Source organism: Staurois parvus, unplaced genomic scaffold, assembly GCF_062004578.1.
Source record: "Staurois parvus isolate SC_StPar_1 unplaced genomic scaffold, SC_StPar_1.0 ptg001302l, whole genome shotgun sequence".
NCBI classification, from domain to species: domain Eukaryota; kingdom Metazoa; phylum Chordata; class Amphibia; order Anura; family Ranidae; genus Staurois; species Staurois parvus.
In genome coordinates this window covers 3,392,042-3,415,826 of record NW_028319098.1, presented here as the reverse complement: position 1 = coordinate 3,415,826, position 23,785 = coordinate 3,392,042, and the positions used below count along the sequence as shown (strand labels likewise).

The following is a 23,785-nucleotide window of genomic DNA, read 5'->3' as shown; positions in this document are numbered from 1 at the left end:
TCACTTGCCCAGAGTAGTTCAGTGTTACTATGGTAACACTGTAATGCTCTGGTCACAGTGTGTTGGGGGGGAAAAAAAAAAGAAAAAAAAAAAAAGTAAAACAAAAATTTGTATATATACCATCCCGGCATTTTTTGGGCCTCAAGAAATGGGATTGGCCATCAATTGATCGATTGTCAGATATATATACACAATGGTTTGTGGACTCTAACCTTCCTATAGACTAAATAATATACACTAATTTGGGGTATTTTCACCAAAGAAATGTAACAGAATACATTTTAATCTAAATTTATGATGAAAGGTTATTTGCAAAATTTTATAACAAACGAACAATAACTTTTTTCCCCAAAAGTTTTGGGTTTTTGTTTATTTAGTAAAAAATAAACTCAGTGATGATTAAATACAACCAAAAGAAACCTCTGTGTGAAAAAAAAATGCTACAAAATTACTTATGGGTACAGCGATGCATGACCGTACAAATGTCAAAGTGAGACAACACTGAAAGCTGAAAATGGTCTTGGGCAAGAAGGAGGTAAAAGTGTCTGGTATTGAAGTTGTTAAAGATGGTTATAAACAAGGCAATTTCAACCACTTCTCTACCACCAGGAATTGCAAATACAATCACCGCCAGAATGTTTTACTTGTAAAGTCAAAAGTGGGCAATTGACAGTTTCAGTGCAGTTAAGAAAACTGACACTAAAGGATATTCTTATTCCCAAAATATAATCCACACACATCTACTTACCAAGGGCTCTGTAATCAATTTTTTGCTGAAATACTGTTTTTCTACCTTTCAACCTTTCTCAAGTAAGCTCCCGACCCTCTCCTTTTCCTGCTCACTTCCATTTGTCTGGAACAAGCGAAGCACACTAGTTGTGGTCATGTACACTGCTCTATGCACATACATACCACATAGACCCTAGTCTCTATTGGGAGCGATCAGAGCACTTCTGATCTGCTTGTGGTTGATCAAAAAGCCACAACTGCACAATGCCCATGACTGCTTTGAGATTTTGGCAAAAAAAACACAAAACCCCCAAAGCTTGATCACTGCACAAACTTGCCATGTGTATTTGTGTTAAGGGTGCGGAGGGGAAGAGGGTAAATATGCCCCATATTTGGTGGATTTGTCATGCTAAACCCTGCTGGGGAACCATTTTTAAATTTTGCTACAAAATCATAGGTTCTGACTGGCTAGGGACTCCAGACATGGCCTTGCCATCTAACACCTAGGGTCTGTTACAGCTGCATTCTTTACTTTCTTCTATCCACTAGTAGAGCTTTGATCCCTAGGCACTGAAGATTAACATCCATCCTGCATGTCCGGAAGTGGTTAATGAACTCAATCACATTATGAGGATGGAGGAATTAACAGCTAACCTCGAGCTTCAAGAAGCACTTGGATTGACTTCATGCCTTCAGTTTTTTGCTTATCATTTTCATTGCATCAGTGCTGGAGTAACACCCCCCCCTCCCCCGCCGACCAGACATCCTTCTCTTCTGTTTATCTGTGCTCTATAATTCCCTATTTATGCATGTTGATGGGGGCAATAGACATTCATCCCTATCAAATACTGTGATCCCATGACCCACTTGTATGTGTTCAATTATTTGTAATGTGCATCTTACACTGTATTGGCCTTTGATGGGTTTTGGCCAACCTCTACAAGGACTGGAATCTGTCTCCTGACCCTACACTGCCCTTTTCTCTTTCTTGTGTGTAGAAGAAAAATTTCAGTAAAAACGTAATGCTTAAAAATGCCATGTGTACTGCTTGCAGTTTTACAGCAGGCAGGAAAACGACACTGATAAAATGACCTGCATGATGCACCAGCAAAAAGGAAAAGCAGTGACACTTTAAAGATAGCATGTTCATGGGCACATTTACACTTGCAGGAAATACAATGTGAACAGGTTTTATGTAGGGGCATCAACAGAAGCCAATTCTTATGAGAAATAGAAGTATTGACAAAATACTCACCCACCCCCCTCTGAGGCATTTGTATGTACATTGCCTTTGTCTGAGCAAACATCTCAAATTACAGTCATAATAGAAGGTGTGACCTAACTACACAATCAGTCCTTCCCCAACATATAATTGAGCCCCCAGGTGTGTTTCTTTCTGCTGCCTAATTACAACAACCAACTGTAAGGAAAACAACTCCATACCCAATGAACAGGCAAGATATACTACATCTCAAAACCACAAAAAAAAAAAAAAAAAAAAAAAAAAAAAGGGATCAATGCTGGATTAACTTCCTATAACAAAAAAATTGTTCTAGACGAGGTATAGAGCAGGTATATGCCACTAAAACACCTTGCAAAGTGCATTCATTCAAGTACAATTTAGGAGTGGGAACATGCTTCAGAAACAATAGAAAGCAAACGTTTTTTCTCTCTAAAGCTGGGTACACATTGTCCAAAAATCAACTGATTCAGCGGGGCCCAGTCGACTTTTGGTCAGTGTGTGCAGCAGTCTATCCGACAGAAGCCGGTCTAACAGGTTTTTGTTGAAAGGACATGTGGAAAACCAGCATCCGATCAGAACTTGCAAAGCTACAGTAGGTAAAAGACGGAAAGATTTAGATTTTTTTTTTCATAAAATGCAATACAAAAATATGTACATGCATGCAACCTGCAAATACATCTCTCTTTTGCTTTGAACAGGAGAAAATAGGCTACGCAGGTGCTGCAAGAGGATCTAATCTCCATGACCTCTAGGCTGAGCTTTACTGCCAGGAAGTCCCCAGAGGTCAGACTTTTCCCTACCTCTTCCTGTTAAATTAGACTTCTGACATGTGGAAAGGGTCTGTGTAGTCGGTTTCTGACTCCTCCCATTCCCTCCCTGCAGCCCCGGAGTCATTGTGGGAAGTGTAAGGTACCCCTTTGCAGCCTGCAGCTAGAGGGGAGAAACACTGAATACATACCCCCAAAGCTCACTGGATAGTTCTGCAGTTTAAATAAGGCTGCACAGAAAAAAGGGGATTGGGGGAGACACAATGGTGGCAGAACCAACCCACCTGCTGGCAAAACATGAAAGTAGTTGCTGGAGATAACTTCCTGTAAAAGGAAATATTACATTACTTCTCCCCAAACACAGGCATCTATACCATAAACCATGGTAAATGTTTAAGTCACCGGCCACACCACTGCAATTTAAAATCGTGCGATTTCTAAAGACTTTATTGCTACTTGTGAAGATTTTCAACGATTTCTTGCAATTTCCATTATATTCTATATATGTGAAAATTGCAACAAAACTGCAGTGAAAGTAATGCAAGAAGTACTTTAGAAATTGAGCTGCAGCAAATCACAAAATATTAAGACGCTGAGATTCACATTCATAAGATGCCATTTCAATTCCCCAATTGCACCGGTATGATGGAGCACTAACACCGCCACAGAGAAGAACGTTTTGCAGGTATGCATGTACATTCTTTCCTAGCTATTTATCAGGGGGTATGTAAAAAAAATAATGAAATGTTTAATGCCGCTTTAAGCCCCATACACATGATGAGAATATCGGACGAATGATCGTCTGTTTATTTTTTGCATGCTAGTTTCATACTGAAAGTGAAGAGGTTACTAAAGTTATGAAAATTCTTGCACGACAGAAAGAGGTTAAACAAAAAATTGTACAATCTGGTATTCTGAGAAAAATGTTCGCACTGGTCTCTTCAAATAATTTCGGACGAAAACAATGTACTACCAATCAGATTATCATACGATCGCTTCAGAAGCAGCGTTTTTCCCCATACGATTTTCTGATCGTGTGTACTAGGCTTTAAGAAAGTGTTGCCAACGTGTGCGAATCACAGTATCCAGCATATCATTTGACAGGTAAAGAGGTCATACAAATATTAGAAAAATTGAGCTATGGTTGGAGATCCTCTAGAGAGCTTTACTGATTTCTGGTATATATAAAAATGATTTACAAGACATGCACTACACGGGTCCTGTTCCATTGGGAAGTGCAGGAGGTTCTGACATCACAAGCTTTGTCCTTTCCCTTGGATTTCCTTATGTGGGCAGGAGTAGGTGCACATATTTGAACATACACAATCTGTTCAGATCAATGTGTCAAATTTTGACATGCGTCTGTGTTCGTGCAACTGCTGCATCTGAATCCACCTCTATAGGCTGCCCACACGCCGCTTGGGGCAAATGCAGATGCAATAACAGACAGCCCCGCACACAAGATGCGTGTCAGCACCTGTTTGAATGAAGAATATTATAAAACAACAATGAAGTTGTTACTTGCTCCATTTTGGTTGGCTAAATATACTACTGTAAAGGTTTTGTTAGGTCTTAAAAGAAAAAATTATATTTATATATATCTGCTAATCCTGCCAGAAAACTAGTGAGCTGGACTTCCTGTATGCTCCACCTCCACAGACTGCCATCAGTTAACATTGTTCCCAACTCTCTGTGGGGACTGCAGAAAACCTGCCCTGTAGTGTGGAGATGGAGGTGTTCTGTAATGACAACAATGCTATTTATCCCAGGGTGACAATTGTTCCTCCCTAGACAAGAGTACAGTGAGGGAGCATTGTTCTCTCGGAACATGAAATGTTTTACTGTTGGGCATCAAGCACACTGGGTGTTTTAATAGATGCTGTTTTTGGCGCCAGGGTTTTTTTGTTTTTTCCCTACAGCCAGTAAACTCCCCAGCATGTTATCCTGTGTCCATGCACACATAGGCTTTTATCAGCATTTTTTTGGCAGGAGCGTTTTCATGCTGGAAAAAAGAAAACCTCAGAACTACTGTGTTTGAAGAGTTTTTTTTCAGCTGGAAAAACGCTCTAACTCTGACAAAGGCTGTAAAAGCCCACAAACCGCTGAAAAACGCATTTATCCAGCATTTCTGAGCCTCAAGCTTTTGTGGGAGTATAGTTTAGCCAAAAATGCAAATGCTAAAAACAGACATAAGAACTCAGCGCAGCATTCTACAGCTAACGCTACTGGAGTTTTATAAAAAAATAAAATAAAAAACACCCTTGCAATGGGCCCCCCCCATGTTTGTTATTCTCACTGTAGGACACACAATGTAGGTCATCAGTAAAACACAGAATCATCCATTTGACCACACACCACAAAAATGTTCTTGTCCATGAGTCTAGATTACTACTAGTGCTTGCCTACAAAAGTTCATTTATCTAGGCCATGGTATAGTAAGTAGTAATTAACAGCATTCAACTGGACTTCTTTAGTACTGCTGAAGATATTTTACCCCTCTTGGTTCACAAGAAGCCCCCAGCCACATCAAAGCCAATTTTGAAATAGTGCGACTTACAATGAATCGGGTGACCTGCTGATTTCAGTTGCGATTTGCAAGATGTCTATGCAAATTGCAACAAAAGTAGTGCATGTACTACATTAGAAATCAGTGCGGCTCCGACCAAGACGGAACTGCACCAATATGACTGCTGTAACAGCGGACAATAGGATGCGACTTGGCATGCGATTTTCAAGTCACATGGAATGCAAATCGCATGCCAAGTCACACCCAATGTGACCGGAGTGTAAAACAGCCAACTACATGCCTATGTAAAAATCTGCATCACATGCCTCACTAACTGACCAGGTCTTAAGATTATCCTAGGTGGGACATAGCAGATTTTGCCAGGAGAAATAAATTTGCACTGCCATATCATCCAGCTGCCCTGCACTCCCAAGTTTATTTCTGGTACAGGGCAGCGTAATGTAACATCCAAGGTTTGCCGTATCGTACATGAGCCATATACAAGCATTGTTAAAGCTGCATTTTACCAATCAGTAATGGGTACTTCAGTCACATGCATGAACACAACTGTTAATCCAAATTACACAGTCACATCAGCCATAACATTATGACCACTGACAACCGATTATTATTTCAGGTGCTTATATAGCGCTGTCCATTTTACGCAGCGCTTTACTAGGTGAATAACATTTGATTATCTTAGCACAATGGCAACTTAAAGTCAGTGTGATAAATTGGGCAGCAAGAGAAAAAGTTTTCCCTGAAATCGATGTGCTGAAAGCAGAAAAAAAAAAGGCATACCAGTTTGTTGTGAATGGAGCTCTGTAGCCGTAGACCAGTCAGGGCGCCCATAAGTGCCAACAATGGGCACATGAGCATCAGAACTGGACCACACAGCAATGGAAGAAGGTCATCTGGTCTAATGAATCATGTTTTCTTCTATCCCATGTGGATGGTCAGATGCCTCACTTACTTGGGGAAGAGATAGGAACAGAATGCAGAACAGCATGGGAAGATGGCAAGTCGGTGGAGGCTGTGTGATGCTTTGGCCAATGTTCTGCTGGGAAACCTTGGGTCTTCATGTGGATAGTTACTTGACATGTACCAACTATCTAGGCGTTGTTGCATACCAAGTACACCCCTTCATTGAAATGGTATTCATGATTGCAGTAGCTTTTCAGCAGGATAACAAGCCCTGCCACACTGCAAAAATGGTTCAAGGAATACTAGAAGGTGTTGACTTGGCTTCCAAATCTCCATCCAATCAAGCATCATGGGATGTGCTGGTAAACAAAGTCTGGTCCATGGAGGTCTCACCTCACAACTTACAGGACTTCAAGGATCTGCTACTGAGCTTGGTACCAGAATAGATAGATGGCGATAACTCCATACTCATACTCCTTGACCTTTCCGCTGCCTTTGACTCAGTCGACCACCCGCTCCTCCTCAGTAAACTCCACTCCATCGGCCTCCGTGACTCTGCTCTCTCCTGGTTCTCCTACCTTTCTCAGCGCACTTTCAGTGTCACGTACAAGTCCTCCTCCTCCGCTCCTCTTCCCCTTTCTGTTGGGGTACCCCAAGGTTCTGTCCTTGGGCACCTCCTTTTCTCTCTCTATACCTCCTCCCTGGGTCAACTGATAACCTCCCATGGCTTCCAATACCACCTCTATGCTGATGAAACCCAGATCTATCTCTCCACTCCCCAGCTCACCCCCTCACGTATCACAAATCTACTAAGCGACATATCAGCATGGATGTCACACCACTACCTCAAACTCAATCTTTCAAAAACTGAGCTTGTAATATTTCCTCCTCCCCGATCCCCCACTCACGACTTTACCATTAAGATCAACAGCACAACCATTGGTCCTTCCCCTCATGCCAGGGTGCTAGGCGTAATCCTAGACTCTGACCTCTCCTTTGGGTTCCACATCCACTCACTGGCTAAATCCTGCCGCCTCAACCTCCGGAACATTTCCAAAATCCGCCCTTTCCTGACCAATGACACCACAAAGAAACTTATCCATGCCTTGGTTATATCCCGCCTCGATTACTGCAACTCCCTCCTCACTGGTCTACCGTTACACAAGCTATCCCTCCTTCAGTCTATTATGAATGCTGCTGCTAGACTCATACACCTTACCAACCGATCAGCGACTGCTGCCCCTCTCTGCCAATCCCTCCACTGGCTTCCACTAACCCAACGTATAAAATTCAAAATACTAACCACAGCTTACAAAGCCATCCACAACACTGCCCCTAGCTACATCACCAACCTCATCCACAGATACCGCCCAAATCGCCCACTCCGCTCCTCCCATGATATCCTCCTCTCTAGCTCCCTCATAAACCTCCTTGCCTCCAGGACTTCTCTAGAGCCTCTCCCATCCTCTGGAACTCCCTACCACAGCATGTCCGGTCAGCCCCCACCCTGTCTGCCTTTAGGCGATCTTTAAAAACTCACTTCTTCAGGGAAGCCTACCCCACCTCCACCTAAGAACTGTACTTGAATCACCTCCGCCAGATCATCCCCCGCAGTTATCACCTTTTGTATCACCTCACCCTTCCTTTTGATTGTAAGTTCCAAGAGCAGGGCCCTCCTATTCCTTCTGTACTGAAATGTATTGTAATTGTACTGTCTCCCTTATATTGTAAAGCGCCGCTATATAAATCCTGTATAATAATGAGTAATAATAATATCACAGAATACCCTCAGAGGTCTAGAGGCACTCATGTCTTGACAAGTCAGTGCTGTTTTGGCAGCAACCTACTCAATATTGGGTGGGTGGTCATAAACTTGTGGCTGATCAGTGTATAATGTGCGGCAGTAAACACCACTTGGTGACTTGTTCCTACAGGTAAGCTTATAATAATGCTTACTATAGGTATCTCCTAAACATGCACCATTCATGCACCGTTCAGATGTTCACCATTTCTGCAATCGGTAATATCACCAGCGCCATGTGCACTGTGCTCGGATTGTGGCTCCTGTGCATATGTGGAACCCGGAAAGAAGACCAGGTGAAGATGGGAGCCCTGTCAGCGGTAACAGCGCACCACTGGAGGGCTTCATTTTAAAAGGAAAGTCTGTCATAATGTGCTAGTACGTGATGCATACTAGCACATTGTGCCCTTCACTTGCAGGGGCAAGTTTTTTTTTTCTTTTTCAGACTTCACTACGAATTTAAATATCCATTAGTGCACAAAGTACCAGAAAGCATATCTATGTTGACTGCACAGGAGATGAGCATTGACCTCGCTAAATTCAGTGCATTACATCCAAGGTTAACCACAAAGGTAACTCACGCCGATACAAACATGGACACTGCTGGCCAGCAGTGGATGGGACAATGTGTTTGAAAAAACTGTTTGTGGAGTCATTTCTACATATGGAAAGAACTGGACAAAATGAGTACATTGCATTGTGTTTTCAAATGACTTAAAATGAATGTAAAAGGATCTTGTTAATTTTTTTTTTTAAATAACAGAGCATCTCTAAAAACTTTCCTGCTCTGTGCAATAGAGTTGCACAGAGCGGCCCCGAACCTTCTCTTCTCGGGTCCCCTGTAGTGTTCCTGGCTCCTCCTCTCTGTCCAATGCCCCCATGGGAAGCCGCTTTCCTTGGGAGCACTTGTGCATGCTCACTCACGAACCCCGCTGCTGCATCCACTGACACAGACAGTGGGACTTGGCCCTGCCCCCTTCGTCACTGGCTTTGACTGACAGCAAAGCCAGTGAGACATGGACCTTAGGGGACAGAAGAATTGCAGACGTACACAGCACTGGATTGAATGAGGGCTCAGGCAAGTAAAACCAGGAGTGGGGGGTGGATGAGGGGCCAAAACATTTTTTATCTTAAAGTGTTACTAAACCCACAACAGTAAAATCAGTCTGTATATGCAGTAAAGCATGCTTGTTATACTCACTGTGGAACCTAAGAAGTTAATCCTCTGCATTGTGTATAAAAGGCTTTTTGAACCTGACTTCTCTGCTCTTCCCCTTCTTCCAGTGCCCCCCTCTTATCTCCTGATAAGACATATGTGGAGTCACTGTACACATGCTCAGTTTGGTGTGTATTGCTAGAGAGGTTTTTTTCTTTTCTTGGGAGAGTGCAATGTGATCAGCACAGGGCCAATCAGCACTGTCCAGACAGAGGTTGGGGGTCCTGCATCAACCAAGAGCAGAATGAAAACTCCTCCTACAAGCTTTAACATGTGCTCGGCTGGATACTGATGAAGTCACAAGACTGCTAAATACTGCTGAGAAAAGGGAGACCAGATATACTGAAAGCAGGGTCCTGGGTTTAGTAAAACTTTAACCGCTTTCTCACCGCCCTATAGCAGAAATACGGTTACTACAGGGCAGCAGGGGTGTGCAAAAATCACATTATATATATATATATATATATATATATATATATATATATATATACATACACATATACACACACACACACAGGATTTTGCATGTCCGGTTAGTTGGGGGTGCGCACGAGCCAAGTGCGCGCCCTACCAGCACCGCTATTTGCAGCCTCGGCTGTCAATAACCGGGTCCCGACCGGTGATTACTCACCGGTATCCGTTGATCGCCGAGTATTACCGACAGGGGGAGAGAACTGTATGTAAACAATACAACTCTCTTCCCTGTCATCTCCAGCACACTGCTTTGTATGACTCTGCATAGCAGAGCCATGCAAAGCAGTGTGCTTACAGTTGAAAGCAGACACAGCTTACTGAGAAACAGCACACAGTTAACCCATTGATCGCCACACGTTAACCCCTTCCTGCCCAGTGCCCTTAGTACAGTGTCAGTGCTTTTTATTAGCATTGATCATTGTATTGGTGTCACTGGGGATGTCAGTGACACTAAGTCAATTCCCCCCAGTGTCAAATTGCCCGCCACAGTCCGCTAGAAGTCGCTGATCGCCACCATTACTAGTAAAGGAAAAAAAAAAATTCCAGTATCTATACCGACATTTGTAAATGTTATAACTTTCACATAAACCAATTAATTTACAAGTATTGGGATTTTTTTTTTTGCAAAGACATGTAGCAGAATATATTTTGGTCTAACTATATGACAAAATTTGATTTTTAATTTTTTTTTTACAGGACATCTAAATGGCAAAAAGTAAAAAATACTGTTTTTGTTCTCAAAATTGTCTGCTTTTTTTTTTTTTTTAGAGCACAAAAAATAAAAACTGCACAGGCAATCAAATACCACTGAATGAAAGCTCTATTTGTGGGGAAAAAAAATGTAAATTTAATTTGGGTGCAGCGTTGCATGACTGCGCAATTGTCAGTTAAAGTAACGCAGTGCCGTAATGTAAAAAAATGGCCTGGCCAGGAAGGGGGTGGTAAATCCTCTGGAGGGCAAGTGGTTAATGCAAAGAATCAATTATGGTAAAAATGTTTAGGCTTTAGAACATCTTTTAAAAGTTATATTAAGACACCTTAGTAGATGATTGAAACCTACCTGCTGCATCCTGGAAGCACTGAACATCCTCATCTACGTAAGGAACAGGCTGTTGTAGCATTGTGTTACCATCTACTTGGAGTTCACTGTTTGGAGGGATGTTATAAACAAATCTCTTGGTGGTTTGGTTTTTTCTCCTGGGCTTGTTAACCTCTGGCACACCAACTGAATTTGAAGCCATATCATTCCACACAAACACCTTTCCCTGAGCTGGGGGCTCAATTTCTGTTACTTCAGGAGAACTGTCCTGAATCCACGTGGAGTCATTGGCTTGAAAATTATCAGCTGCAGCTTCTTCTAAACTAAATCCGTCCGTTTCAAGTTTTACATTACTTGCCAAATTTGTAAGATTACGGGTAGCCCAAAAACTGGCAGCTTTCTGTTCCCGGGGAGCAACGCCATCTTTGTTCTTTCTTTTATTATAGTTTACAACAACAGTCTCTGGAGCTTCAGATTTTATACTTATATTCAAGGCATCTTTGATGAAATTACGACACGACTGGACAACCTCAGTCATCTGGAGATAGCTGGCCACAGTCATTACTTCTATGGCATTTTGGCTGGTGAGTACAAGATTACCAGAGTACATAAAGTCTAAAATGACTGAAAAACCATGCACAGCAACAACATCCAGGTAAGTAACAGTGGTTTGGTCACGGCTTTCTTTGTTTGTAAAACAGTATAATGTTTTAAAAAAGCGGCTGCCTGCAACCAGGATATTCTTGTGAGCTCTGAAGACTTTGCCATTTACTACAATATTGACATCGCAAAGAATGCCTTTTTTCCTCTGGTCATTGAGTTCTTGCAAAAGTTGGTAACAGTAGGAATTTTCATTTGGCTTTATACTATAGTCACTGTAGGTCTCTGGCACCTCCTGCTTTATTTCTGACTCCTATGAATGCGGGGAAGAAAAAAAAAAACATAAGTAAAATACAGAAGCAAGTCAATACTGTTGGGGAAAAAAAACAACAGATGCCATCACAAGTTAGGCCCCTTGCACTCAGGTATGCGCAGTACTCGCATAAAAAAAAAAAAAAAACACCTCATAACAAAGAAAAAATATTTTCTATTTTTTGCATACACCTATATGCTATACAAGTGTTTACATGAGCACCTGTGTGTTAAAGCTGCATTCCGGCCCCCGCCAACTCCCCCCAAAAAATGATGTAAGCGTCAACAGCTACAAATACTTTAAAGGACCGAACTTCCCGCTCAGTTCGTCAAAACCAGGTCCCCCACCTCCCCACAAAAAAAAAAAAAAAGAAAAGTGGAGCTTCCACTTTTGGGTGGAACTCCACTTTAATTCTAAGGATAGCTGGTAAAATACATTACACAGGATAAGTCACCCATGTGCAAGAAGCCTAAAGATGTATTTACATTCTATTCTAAATTGGTTTCTCTCGACCAGGACTCTTCCAGAGGTTTCTAGGGGTTCGTGGAGCAAACAGCAATTTCCTCCTCTCAGGTGAGTAACCACTGACAATAGTGATCTTTTTTACTTATTTGTAAGGGGGGGTATTCCCAATGACCACCATTGTAAGGAGCATTCTTCCTAGTAATCACACTAATTTACTGGAGCTATATTAATTATTAACAGCTGTTCTCTGAGCCTGGGAGTATATGTCAAGGGTTCCCCATGTTAAAAATATTGAGAAAGGTTGAATACACAAACGCCTTCGGATTTACCAAAAATGACATATTGTGGAGGGCCTATCTGGCCAGCCAGAAGTTGAATGACTTGTTTAGGTAGGCTCTTACCTCTAGCTGTTCATTATCTAAGCCCTGGTTTGCCCAGGTTTCCCTGCGGCTGCGATGCCTGTGCCCAGCAGCCCATTCATTTGAATGGGCTCCTGTCTCCACTGAAAATGCACGGAGAAGGTCCCTGCACCTTTTCAGAAAACACTGCCGCAGGGAAACTGCAGTGTGTGTACACTTCCCAGCGTGTGGGGTGCCATTAGGATTAATAGTACCCCCACTCTTCTCCTGAGTGGCAGGTGCATTTTTCTGTGCAGGTGGTTGCAGCTGTGGGAACAGGTAGGGCCACACAGTGTCAACCACCCACACAAGTGATAACCTAGCATAATGAGGGTAGCAGAGCAAATGTAAGTTTTCCTTTGCCTTTGTGCAGGAGCTTTGTGCAAGAGTCAAGACCAGTCACCACTGGTCTCTCTTCTTGTGCAGGGTGACTGGTCTTATATCTGCCCCACCCCCTGCAGTTTTCCTGTATATACGCGATATGCATTTCCAGATAGGGGACGAGCACGCGCCGCCCTACAGGCACTGCTACTGGCGGCTAGGAATGTCAATCACCAGGTCCCGGACGAAATTCGACGATCAAATTGTCGGGTAAAGCTGACAGGGGAGAGACCTGTGTGTAAACAACAGGTCTCTCTCCTGTCAGCATGGACATGCGGTATTGTATCTCTCTGCACAGCAGAAGATACAAAACAACGTGTCTCCCTAGTAAAACACAGCAAAACACACACACACAGAATACAGTTAACACTTTGATCACCCCAGATGTTAACACTTTCCTGCCCAGTGTCATTAGTACAGTGTCAGTGCTTTTTATTAGGACTGATCACTGTATTAGTGTCACTGGGGATATCAGTGGCAGTCAGTTCCCACCCAGTGTTAGAATGCCCACGCAGTTCCGCTACAAGTCGCTGATTACCACCATTACTAGTATAGAAAAAAAAAACTAAAATATAAAATTCCAGTATACATACACTGCCATTTGTAGATGCTATAACTCCCGTAAACCAATTAATTTACACGTAGAGATTTTTTATTGGCAAAGACATGTAGCAGAATACATTTTGGCCTAAATTTATAATGCAATTTGATTTTTAAAAATTGTTTAATTGTATATGTTTTATAGCAATAGGTAAAAGATCATTTTTTTTCAAAATTGTTGGGGTTTTTTTTTTCATAGCGCAAAAAATATTCAAAGGTGATCAAATACTAACAAAATAAAACTTTATTTGTGGGAAAAAACGACAAATTTCATTAATGTACAGCATGGCATGACCGCACAATCGTTAGTTAAAAGTAATGTAGCACCTTATTGCAAAAAATGGCCTGGCAGACGGGTAAATCCTCTGGAGGGCAAGTGGTTAAAGAACACTTATTTTCGTAGAAAAAAAAAGTAAACTGTGTGATGTGGTGTAAAATTACATCACACTGCCTCTGCACAACACACCAGTGTGCACATCATAGGGAGCACAAGTGTGGGCAGGTGTAATGCACTCCGAGTGTGTGCTAGAATTGAATGCTCATTTACATCTAGCTGGTCTGTTTGTGCTGAGTTAATACAAGCTGGTGTTGTGTGAAGGTGTCCCATTCACTTGAACAGGCTGCTTATGCACTTTTTACTGAAGCAGCACGCCATAAGGCAGCGTGGTATGTTATCTGTTGTGGTGTGCTGCTCTGCATGTACATCAGAGGTGCATTCCTTCAATGTATTGGCACAGCACTCTACAAACTGAATGGTAATGCAGCACACTAACCCATACCTGGTGCAACACATGGACCTTGAGGCCAGATTCACACTTACATGTCTCATTAACATGTGTTTTTCCACTAAATGCATAGGGCGGCCCATTCATTTCAATGGGCCCTATGTGTACCATGCTATTTATTTTTTTTAGCAATGTGCATCTGCTTGTGGCATTTGGGGTACCATTAACAATGAATGGCACTGCAAAGAGTGATGTGCATTTTGTATGTGTTCATGAACTCTCAGGTGTGAGATCAGCCTTAAACGTTTCCTGATCTTAAATAAGAAGCTATAAAACAATCTACCGGTGGCTTGGTGAAATGATAACACAATACTAATAATACAAGAAGTGAGGAAGGAACACACTGCTCCGAGGGCAGAAAGCGGTCAGGACTTGGGTGCTTCCCCTCCAGGAACCTGACAATGCTGCCAGATCTCCAGAACCAGACATAGGATGGGACATTTGGGCTCAGGGTGGAGTGTCCCTTTAATGCCACCATCCCTAACTATTCCTCTGCCTTCCTACACACGATCTCCTATATAGGAAGTATCCAGCACTGTGCTCTCATCCACACACCGGTGTGAGGTCTACCCGGATCGCTAGTCCTATGCCAAGAACAGGCCGGGCTCGCCTCCGTATCCCGAGCACCTCTCCCGGACCCCCCACCACCCTCGGAGCGGAGGTTCCTGGTACACATTCAGCTTCCAGTCGGCGCTGTCACAGCGGCCCAATCCGGGGACCCATTGGGGAGCAGCCACGTAGCGACACGTCCATCGCCGGGCCAGGCAGCAGCGGGCGGCGCCCACCTGGGGAAAGTAGGGGAGGGGTGATCGGGGGAGGGGGGAGCACAGGAAAGGGAGCTATGGGGGGGGGGGCACTGAGCAAACTTCCGGCCTGCTTCTTATACCAGCTCAGGCCCCTGTTACAGAATGTAGGTCACCCCTTCCTCCCCAACACACCACCCCTTCCTGGTGTCAGCCACGCTCTAATCAGCTTACACTGAGGGTGGGGTGCACAGCACCGAGAGCTCCAAGGACCGGCCTCCCAGCTGTCCGACAAAAGGGTCATGTGATCAGCCCCCATCACCCGGACCCCCCCCCCCCCAATATCCCCCACAATAAGTCATGTGACCAACTCGAACAACCCCCCGGAAACTACTCGTATCACCAGTCCCCACCCCCACACTATGCAAAGACATGTGACCAGCCCCCTATATTCCCTCCAATAAATCAAGTGGTCCCCCCTACAAGACATGTGACCAGTCCCCTATATCCCCCTCCCAATTAGGAGATGTGATCAGCCCCCCAAATAGGATTAGCTCTAGGCACCCCCTGCAATAGGACATGTGATCTCCCCCACAACAGGACATGTGACCAGCCCCATCACCCCCTGCAATATGGAGGACTACAAGGATCAGACCCCCCACAGTAATGTGACAGCCCCAACAGGACACTTGACCAGCGATTTCCCCCCCCCCCACCCCTGCAATATGTCCTGTGATCAGCCCCCCAACAATAATGTGACCCCCTCCCCAACAGGGCATGTGACCAGCTCTATCACCCCCCCTACAATATGTCCTGTGATCAGCCCCCCACCAGTAATGTGACCAGCCCTATCAACCCCCTGCAATATAGAGGACTGGAGGACTACAAGGATCAGCCCCCCACAGTAATGTGACCCCCCCAACAGGACATGGGACCAGCTGTCACCACCCTGCAATATGTCCTGTGATCAGCCCCCACAATAATGTGACCCCCCAACAGGACATGTGACCAGCTATCACCACCCTGCAATATGTCCTGTGATCAGCCCCCAACAATAATGTAACCCCCCCAGCAGGACATGGGTCCAGCTATCACCACCCAGCAATATGTCCTGCGATCAGCCCCCCACAATAATGTGACCCCCCAACAGGACATGTGACCAGCTATCACCACCCTGCAATATGTCCTGCGATCAGCCCCCCCACAGCAATGTGACCCCCCCCCCCCCAACAGGACATGTGATCAGCCCTATCAACCCCCTGCAATATAGAGGACTGGAGGACTACAAGGATCAGCCCCCCACAATAATGTGACCCCCCCCAAACAGGGCATGTGACTAGCTATCACCACCCTGCAATATGTCCTGTGATCAGCCCCCCACAGTAATGTGACCCCCCCAACAGGACATGTGACCAGCTATCACCACCCTGCAATATGTCCTGTGATCAGCCCCCCACAGTAATGTGACCCCCCAATAGGACGTGACCAGCTATCACCACCCTACAATATGTCCTGTGATCAGCCCCCCACAGTAATGTGACCCCTCAACAGGGCGCTGGGGCACAATACAACCCATTACTCGGCACCCTAGACATAAACACCCCCTGCAATATGGAGGACTGGGGCAGATACCAGGCTGTATGCCCCCTCCATCCCGGCAGTGTAGATGTTATCAGACCAGTGCGGTTCAATGGATGAGGCCACCCCTTCCCCCAACAAGAGCCCACCATAGCTTCTGCACCTGGCAGACCCCAATCACAGGGCCAGCAGCCTTGTACCATTCAACAACTGGATGACTACAAGACTCAGCAGTGCGTGCCCCCCCAAGGTCAGAGGCCGGTTGTGTCCGGTCCGCCCCCCCAGGTACCAGTGTCCATTCCCCGGCCATGGTCTCACCTGAGCAGCGGGGTCGTTGAGGCGGTGCTCGGTGGCTTGTCCGTGTCGGACCAGCAGGGCCCTCTTGTAGTTGCGGGTGCCCTTGGTGAGCTCGTCGTGCCCGGCCTGGTCGTTGGAGAGGCACCAGCCACAGGACATGAGGCCGGTCTCCTGGGAGAAGCGCACCCAGGGGAACTCGTGCAGCCAGGAGCCCTGGAAGGAACAGTGTAGGCTAGGCAGGAGGGACTGGGGCCGGGTGGAGGGTAGGAGGCCGAAGCGGCGGGGCCCGTCTCCTCCCGGAATCAGGGTACAGTCCTCGTCCCCGTCCGCCGCCGCCTTCCCGCCGTCCTCATCCTCCTCCTCCTCGTCATCCTCATCCTCCTCACTGCTCTCCCCGCTCACCGAGGGCCCGGTCACCCCTCCGGCCGTCGCCTTCGGCCTCACCACCCCTGGATAGGCCTCTCCATCCTCCTCGTCGTCCTCCAGCAGGCCCTCCGGCTCCAGCTCCACTTCCACCTCCTCTTCCTCCCCGCCAGCACCGCCGCCGCTTCCATTCAGCTGCCGGCCCAGGGCCCAGGCCGAGACCTCCTCCTCCGAGCTGACGCCATTATTGTTGTTATTGTTCCCGGCGGCGGTGGCGGCGGACAGACCGCCTCCCCGGAAGGCCAATGTCCTGCGGTTCATCTCCGCCATGTCACCACAAAGCTCGCTCCGTCCACACAGGCCGCCCGGGGCCCGCCCGGCAATACGTGAGGTGACCGAGTGTCCCCCCCGCCGTCAGTCCGCCCGCCGCGCACAGGCTTCTGGGAGCCGCTTCACCCCTCACACAGCCCAGGAGCCGCAACACGCTGCGTTCTCTCCTCCCGGACTCCGCTCACACAATGGCGCCCACAAACACCGCTCTCCGCACGGCCGAGGTCGAATGGCAAATGAACAACGGACTGAGCCCACAATGCACCGGGGCGCTGTCCGGAGAGGGGGAGTCAGGGGGGCGGGTGAGGTGGGGGTGGGGGAGCAGCTGAGGGAGGGGGGCGGGGGGGCCTCCTCTCTGTACACAGTGCGCGCTCACCTCACCCCACTCACAGCGACGTGCACCCGACTCAGGGCCCCGAGCAACATACTGCACCCTGAATGAGGGCCCCGAGCAACACACTGCACTCCTGCCCTGGGTCAGTGTGTGGGAACCCCAGGGCACTGATAGTCTGCTGTATACACTGAGATCTGTACACTGACAGTCTGCTTTATACACTGAGATCTGTACACTGACTGCCTGCTATATATACACTGAGATCTGTACACTGACAGTCTGCTTTATACACTGAGATCTGTACACTGACAGCCTGTTTTATGTATACACTGAGATCTGTACACTGACAGTCTGCTTTATGTATACACTGAGATCTGTACACTGACAGCCTGCTTTATGTATACACTGAGATCTGTACACTGACAGTCTGCTTTATGTATACACTGAGATCTGTACACTGACAGTCTGCTTTATGTATACACTGAGATCTGTACACTGACAGCCTGCTTTATATATACACTGAGATCTGTACACTGACAGTCTGCTTTATACACTGAGATCTGTACACTGACTGCCTGCTATATATACACTGAGATCTGTACACTGACAGTCTGCTTTATACACTGAGATCTGTACACTGACAGTCTGCTTTATATATACACTGAGATCTGTACACTGACAGTCTGCTTTATATATACACTGAGATCTGTACACTGACAGTCTGCTATATATACACTGAGATCTGTACACTGACAGTCTGCTATATATACACTGAGATCTGTACACTGACAGTCTGCTATATATACACTGAGATCTGTACACTGACAGTCTGCTTTATGTATACACTGAGATCTGTACACTGACAGCCTGCTTTATGTATACACTGAGATCTGTACACTGACAGTCTGCTTTATGTATACACTGAGATCTGTACACTGACAGTCTGCTTTATATATACACTGAGATCTGTACACTGACAGTCTGCTTTATACACTGAGATCTGTACACTGACTGCCTGCTATATATACACTGAGATCTGTACACTGACAGTCTGCAATATATACACTGAGATCTGTACACTGACAGCCTGCTTTATACACTGAGATCTGTAACTGACTGCCTGCTATATATACACTGAGATCTGTACACTGACAGTCTGCTTTATACACTGAGATCTGTACACTGACTGCCTGCTATATATACACTGAGATCTGTACACTGACAGTCTGCAATATATACACTGAGATCTGTACACTGACAGCCTGCTTTATACACTGAGATATGTACACTGACAGTCTGCTTTATATATACACTGAGATCTGTACACTGACAGTCTGCTTTATACACTGAGATCTGTACACTGCCAGTCTGCTTTATATATATACACTGAAATCTGTACACTGACAGTCTGCTTTATATATACACTGAGATCTGTACACTGACAGTCTGCTTTATACACTGAGATCTGTACACTGACAGTCTGCTATATATACACTGAGATCTGTACACTGACAGCCTGCTATATATACACTGAGATCTGTACACTGACAGTCTGCTATATATACACTGAGATCTGTACACTGACAGTCTGCTATATATACACTGAGATCTGTACACTGACAGTCTGCTATATATACACTGAGATCTGTACACTGACAGTCTGCTATATATACACTGAGATCTGTACACTGACAGCCTGCTATATATACACTGAGATCTGTACACTGACAGTCTGCTTTATATACACAGAGATCTGTACACTGACAGTCTGCTTTATGTATACACTGAGATCTGTACACTGACAGTCTGCTTTATACACTGAGATCTGTACACTGACAGCCTGCTTTATATATACACTGAGATCTGTACACTGACAGTCTTCTTTATATACACTGAGATCTGTACACTGAGATCCGTACACTGACAGCCTGCTTTATGTATACACTGAGATCTGTACACTGACAGCCTGCTTTATGTATACACTGAGATCCGTACACTGACAGTCTGCTTTATATACACTGAGATCCGTACACTGACAGCCTGCTTTATGTATACCCAGAGATCTGTACACTGACAGCCTGCTTTATACACTGAGATCTGTACACTGACAGTCTGCTTTATATATACACTGAGATCTGTACACTGACAGTCTGCTTTATATATACACTGAGATCTGTACACTGACAGTCTGCTTTATGTATACCCAGAGATCTGTACACTGACAGCCTGCTTTATACACTGAGATCTGTACACTGACAGTCTGCTTTATATATACACTGAGATCTGTACACTGACAGCCTGCTATATACACTGAGATCCGTACACTGACAGCCTGCTATATATATACACTGAGATCCGTACACTGACAACCTGCTTTATACACTGAGATCTGTACACTGACAGTCTGCTTTATATATACACTGAGATCTGTACACTGACAGCCTGCTATATATACACTGAGATCTGTACACTGACAGCCTGCTATATACACTGAGATCCGTACACTGACAGCCTGCTTTATGTATACACTGAGATCTGTACACTGACAGTCTGCTTTATGTATACACTGAGATCTGTACACTGACAGCCTGCTATATACACTGAGATCTGTACACTGACAGTCTGCTATATATACAGTGAGATCTGTACACTGACAGCCTGCTATATATACACTGAGATCTGTACACTGACAGTCTGCTATATATACACTGAGATCTGTACACTGACAGCCTGCTATATATACACTGAGATCTGTACACTGACAGCCTGCTGTATATACACTGAGATCTGTACACTGACAGTCTGCTGTATATACACTGAGATCTGTACACTGACAGTCTGCTGTATATACACTGAGATCTGTACACTGACAGCCTGCTTTATGTATACACTGAGATCTGTACACTGACAGCCTGCTTTATGTATACACTGAGATCCGTACACTGACAGTCTGCTTTATGTATACACTGAGATCCGTACACTGACAGTCTGCTTTATATACACTGAGATCCGTACACTGACAGCCTGCTTTATGTATACACTGAGATCTGTACACTGACAGTCTGCTGTATACACTGAGATCTGTACACTGACAGTCTGCTTTATATATACACTGAGATCTGTACACTGACAGCCTGCTATATATACACTGAGATCCGTACACTGACAACCTGCTATATACACTGAGATCTGTACACTGACAGTCTGCTTTATGTATACACTGAGATCTGTACACTGACAGCCTGCTTTATACACTGAGATCTGTACACTGACAGCCTGCTATATACACTGAGATCTGTACACTGACAGTCTGCTTTATATATACACTGAGATCTGTACACTGACAGTCTGCTTTATATATACACTGAGATCTGTACACTGACAGCCTGCTATATACACTGAGATCTGTACACTGACAGCCTGCTATATACACTGAGATCTGTACACTGACAGTCTGCTTTATACACTGAGATCTGTACACTGACAGTCTGCTTTATACACTGAGATCTGTACACTGACGGTCTGCTTTATACACTGAGATCTGTACACTGACAGTCTGCTTTATACACTGAGATCTGTACACTGACAGCCTGCTATATACACTGAGATCTGTACACTGACAGCCTGCTTTATATATACACTGAGATCTGTACACTGACAGTCTGCTTTATACACTAAGATCTGTACACTGACAGCCTGCTATATATACACTGAGATCTGTACACTGACAGCCTGCTTTATGTATACACTGAGATCTATACACTGACAGTCTGCTTTATACACTGAGATCTATACACTGACAGCCTGCTTTATACACTGAGATCTGTACACTGACAGCCTGCTATATATACACTGAGATCTGTACACTGACAGCCTGCTTTATACACTGAGATCTGTACACTGACAGCCTGCTATATATACACTGAGATCTGTACACTGACAGCCTGCTTTATATATACACTGAGATCTGTACACTGATAGCCTGCTATATATACACTGAGATCTATACACTGACAGCCTGCTATATATACACTGAGATCTGTACACTGACAGCCTGCTATATATATATACACTGAGATCTGTACACTGACAGCCTGCTATATATATACACTGAGATCTGTACACTGACAGCCTGCTATATATACACTGTGATCTGTACACTGACAGCCTGCTATATATACACTGTGATCTGTACACTGACAGCCTGCTGTATATATACACTGAGATCTATACACTGACAGCCTGCTATATATACATTGAGATCTGTACACTGACAGCCTGCTATATATATACACACTGAGATCTGTACACTGACAGTCTGCTTTATACACTGAGATCTGTACACTGATAGCCTGCTTTATATACACTGAGACGTGAGCAGTTACAGTTGGTTATATGCAGATTTGTATACTGACAGCCTGTTCTATAGAATGAGATCTGTACACTGACAGCCTGCTTTATATACACTGAGATCTGTACACTGACAGTCTGCTTTATATACACTGAGATCTGTACACTGACAGTCTGCTTTATACACTGAGATCTGTACACTGACAGTCTGCTTTATACACTGAGATCTGTACACTGATAGCCTGCTTTATATACACTGAGACCTGAGCAGTTACAGTTGGTTATATGCAGATTTGTATACTGACAGCCTGTTCTATAGAATGAGATCTGTACACTGACATCCTGCTATAGACACAGAGATCTGTAGATACAGAGCCTGCTATACCCTGAGACCTGGGCACTGACTGAATTCTTTGTACTGAGACATGTATACTGCACCCTACTATCTCCTGTACATTGGGACTTGTACACTGACAGTCTGGCTCTGTGTTACACAAAAGCTGGGTATACACCTGTAGAATTTCAAATTAAATATTGTACAAAAATTCTTAGAAAAATTCATGCGCAAATTTTCGACTATCGAATATTGTTGGAAAGTAATTCCAAGATTTCATTTGCTTTTAACATTTGATTGTGGAATGAATGGACTTTACCAAATGAAAACCACCTACAGTGTTAGAAATTCATTCGATCGAGAAGGTTCGAGATTGTATGTTAGTGCAAATAAAAAAAGTATCATGGACAGTACTCAATTGTTTCTATTCGATCGAGAAAAAATTTCCATCCTGCTCCACTGAACTTTCTCGTTTCTGCCATCAGAAACAAACATCAGTTTGACCCACTAAGGCTTAGAAAAATCAATGAGCTTTCTTACAATGAAAAAAAACTAAATTCTACTAGTGTATACCCAGCTTAAAGTGGTATCAAACCCAAAAGCAAAACATTTATTATACTGCAGATTACCAATTCTTAGATCTGACGATTGCATTTGTTTTCTTTTTTAGGCTTTCTTGCCTTTATTTTCATCTGGTGATCTAGCCAGTAAGTCTGTTGTTTTTTAAAAGAACAAGCTGATCCACAAAAATAACAGTTAGAGCAGGGGTATCAAACTCAATTTAATCATGGACAGCGTCAGCAGTATGGTTGCCCTCAAAGGGCCTGCTGTATCTGGGGTGTGCTGTGTACAGAGCACAGAGTTTAGAGGTGTGCTGTGTGCAGAGTTCAGGGGTGTGCTGTGTACAGGGTGCAGCGTTCAGGGTTGTGCTGTGTACAGAGTGCAAAGTCCAGGGTTTTGCTGTGTGCAGAGTTCAGGGTTGTGCTGTGTACGGAGTGCAGAGTTCAGGGGTATGCTGCGTACAGGGTGCAGATTTCAGGGGTGTGCTGTGTACAGGGTGCAGAGTTCAGGGGTGTGCTGTGTACAGGGTGCAGAGTTCAGGGGTGTGCTATGTACAGGGTGCAGAGTTCAGGGGTGTGCTACGTACAAAGTGCAGAGTTCAGGGGTATGCTGTGTACAGGGTGCAGAGTTCAAGAGTGCTGTGTACAGGTTGCA

General features: G+C 44.7%; 1 protein-coding gene across 1 annotated transcript in view; it reads right to left on the bottom strand.

Moving 5' to 3' along the window:
* Positions 1 to 17,822, bottom strand: part of ZBTB10 (zinc finger and BTB domain containing 10) — a 37,269-nt gene extending 19,447 nt beyond the window's left edge. Inside the window, exons 1-2 of the mRNA XM_089661002.1 lie at positions 16,881 to 17,822; positions 10,721 to 11,612 (exon numbers count right to left, since the gene is read on the bottom strand). Of these exons, the coding sequence (XP_089517128.1) occupies positions 10,721 to 11,612; positions 16,881 to 17,552 (1,564 nt within the window). The 5' untranslated portion in view covers positions 17,553 to 17,822. The remainder of the gene's footprint in view (positions 1 to 10,720; positions 11,613 to 16,880) is intronic.
* Positions 17,823 to 23,785: the final 5,963 nt, after the last annotated feature.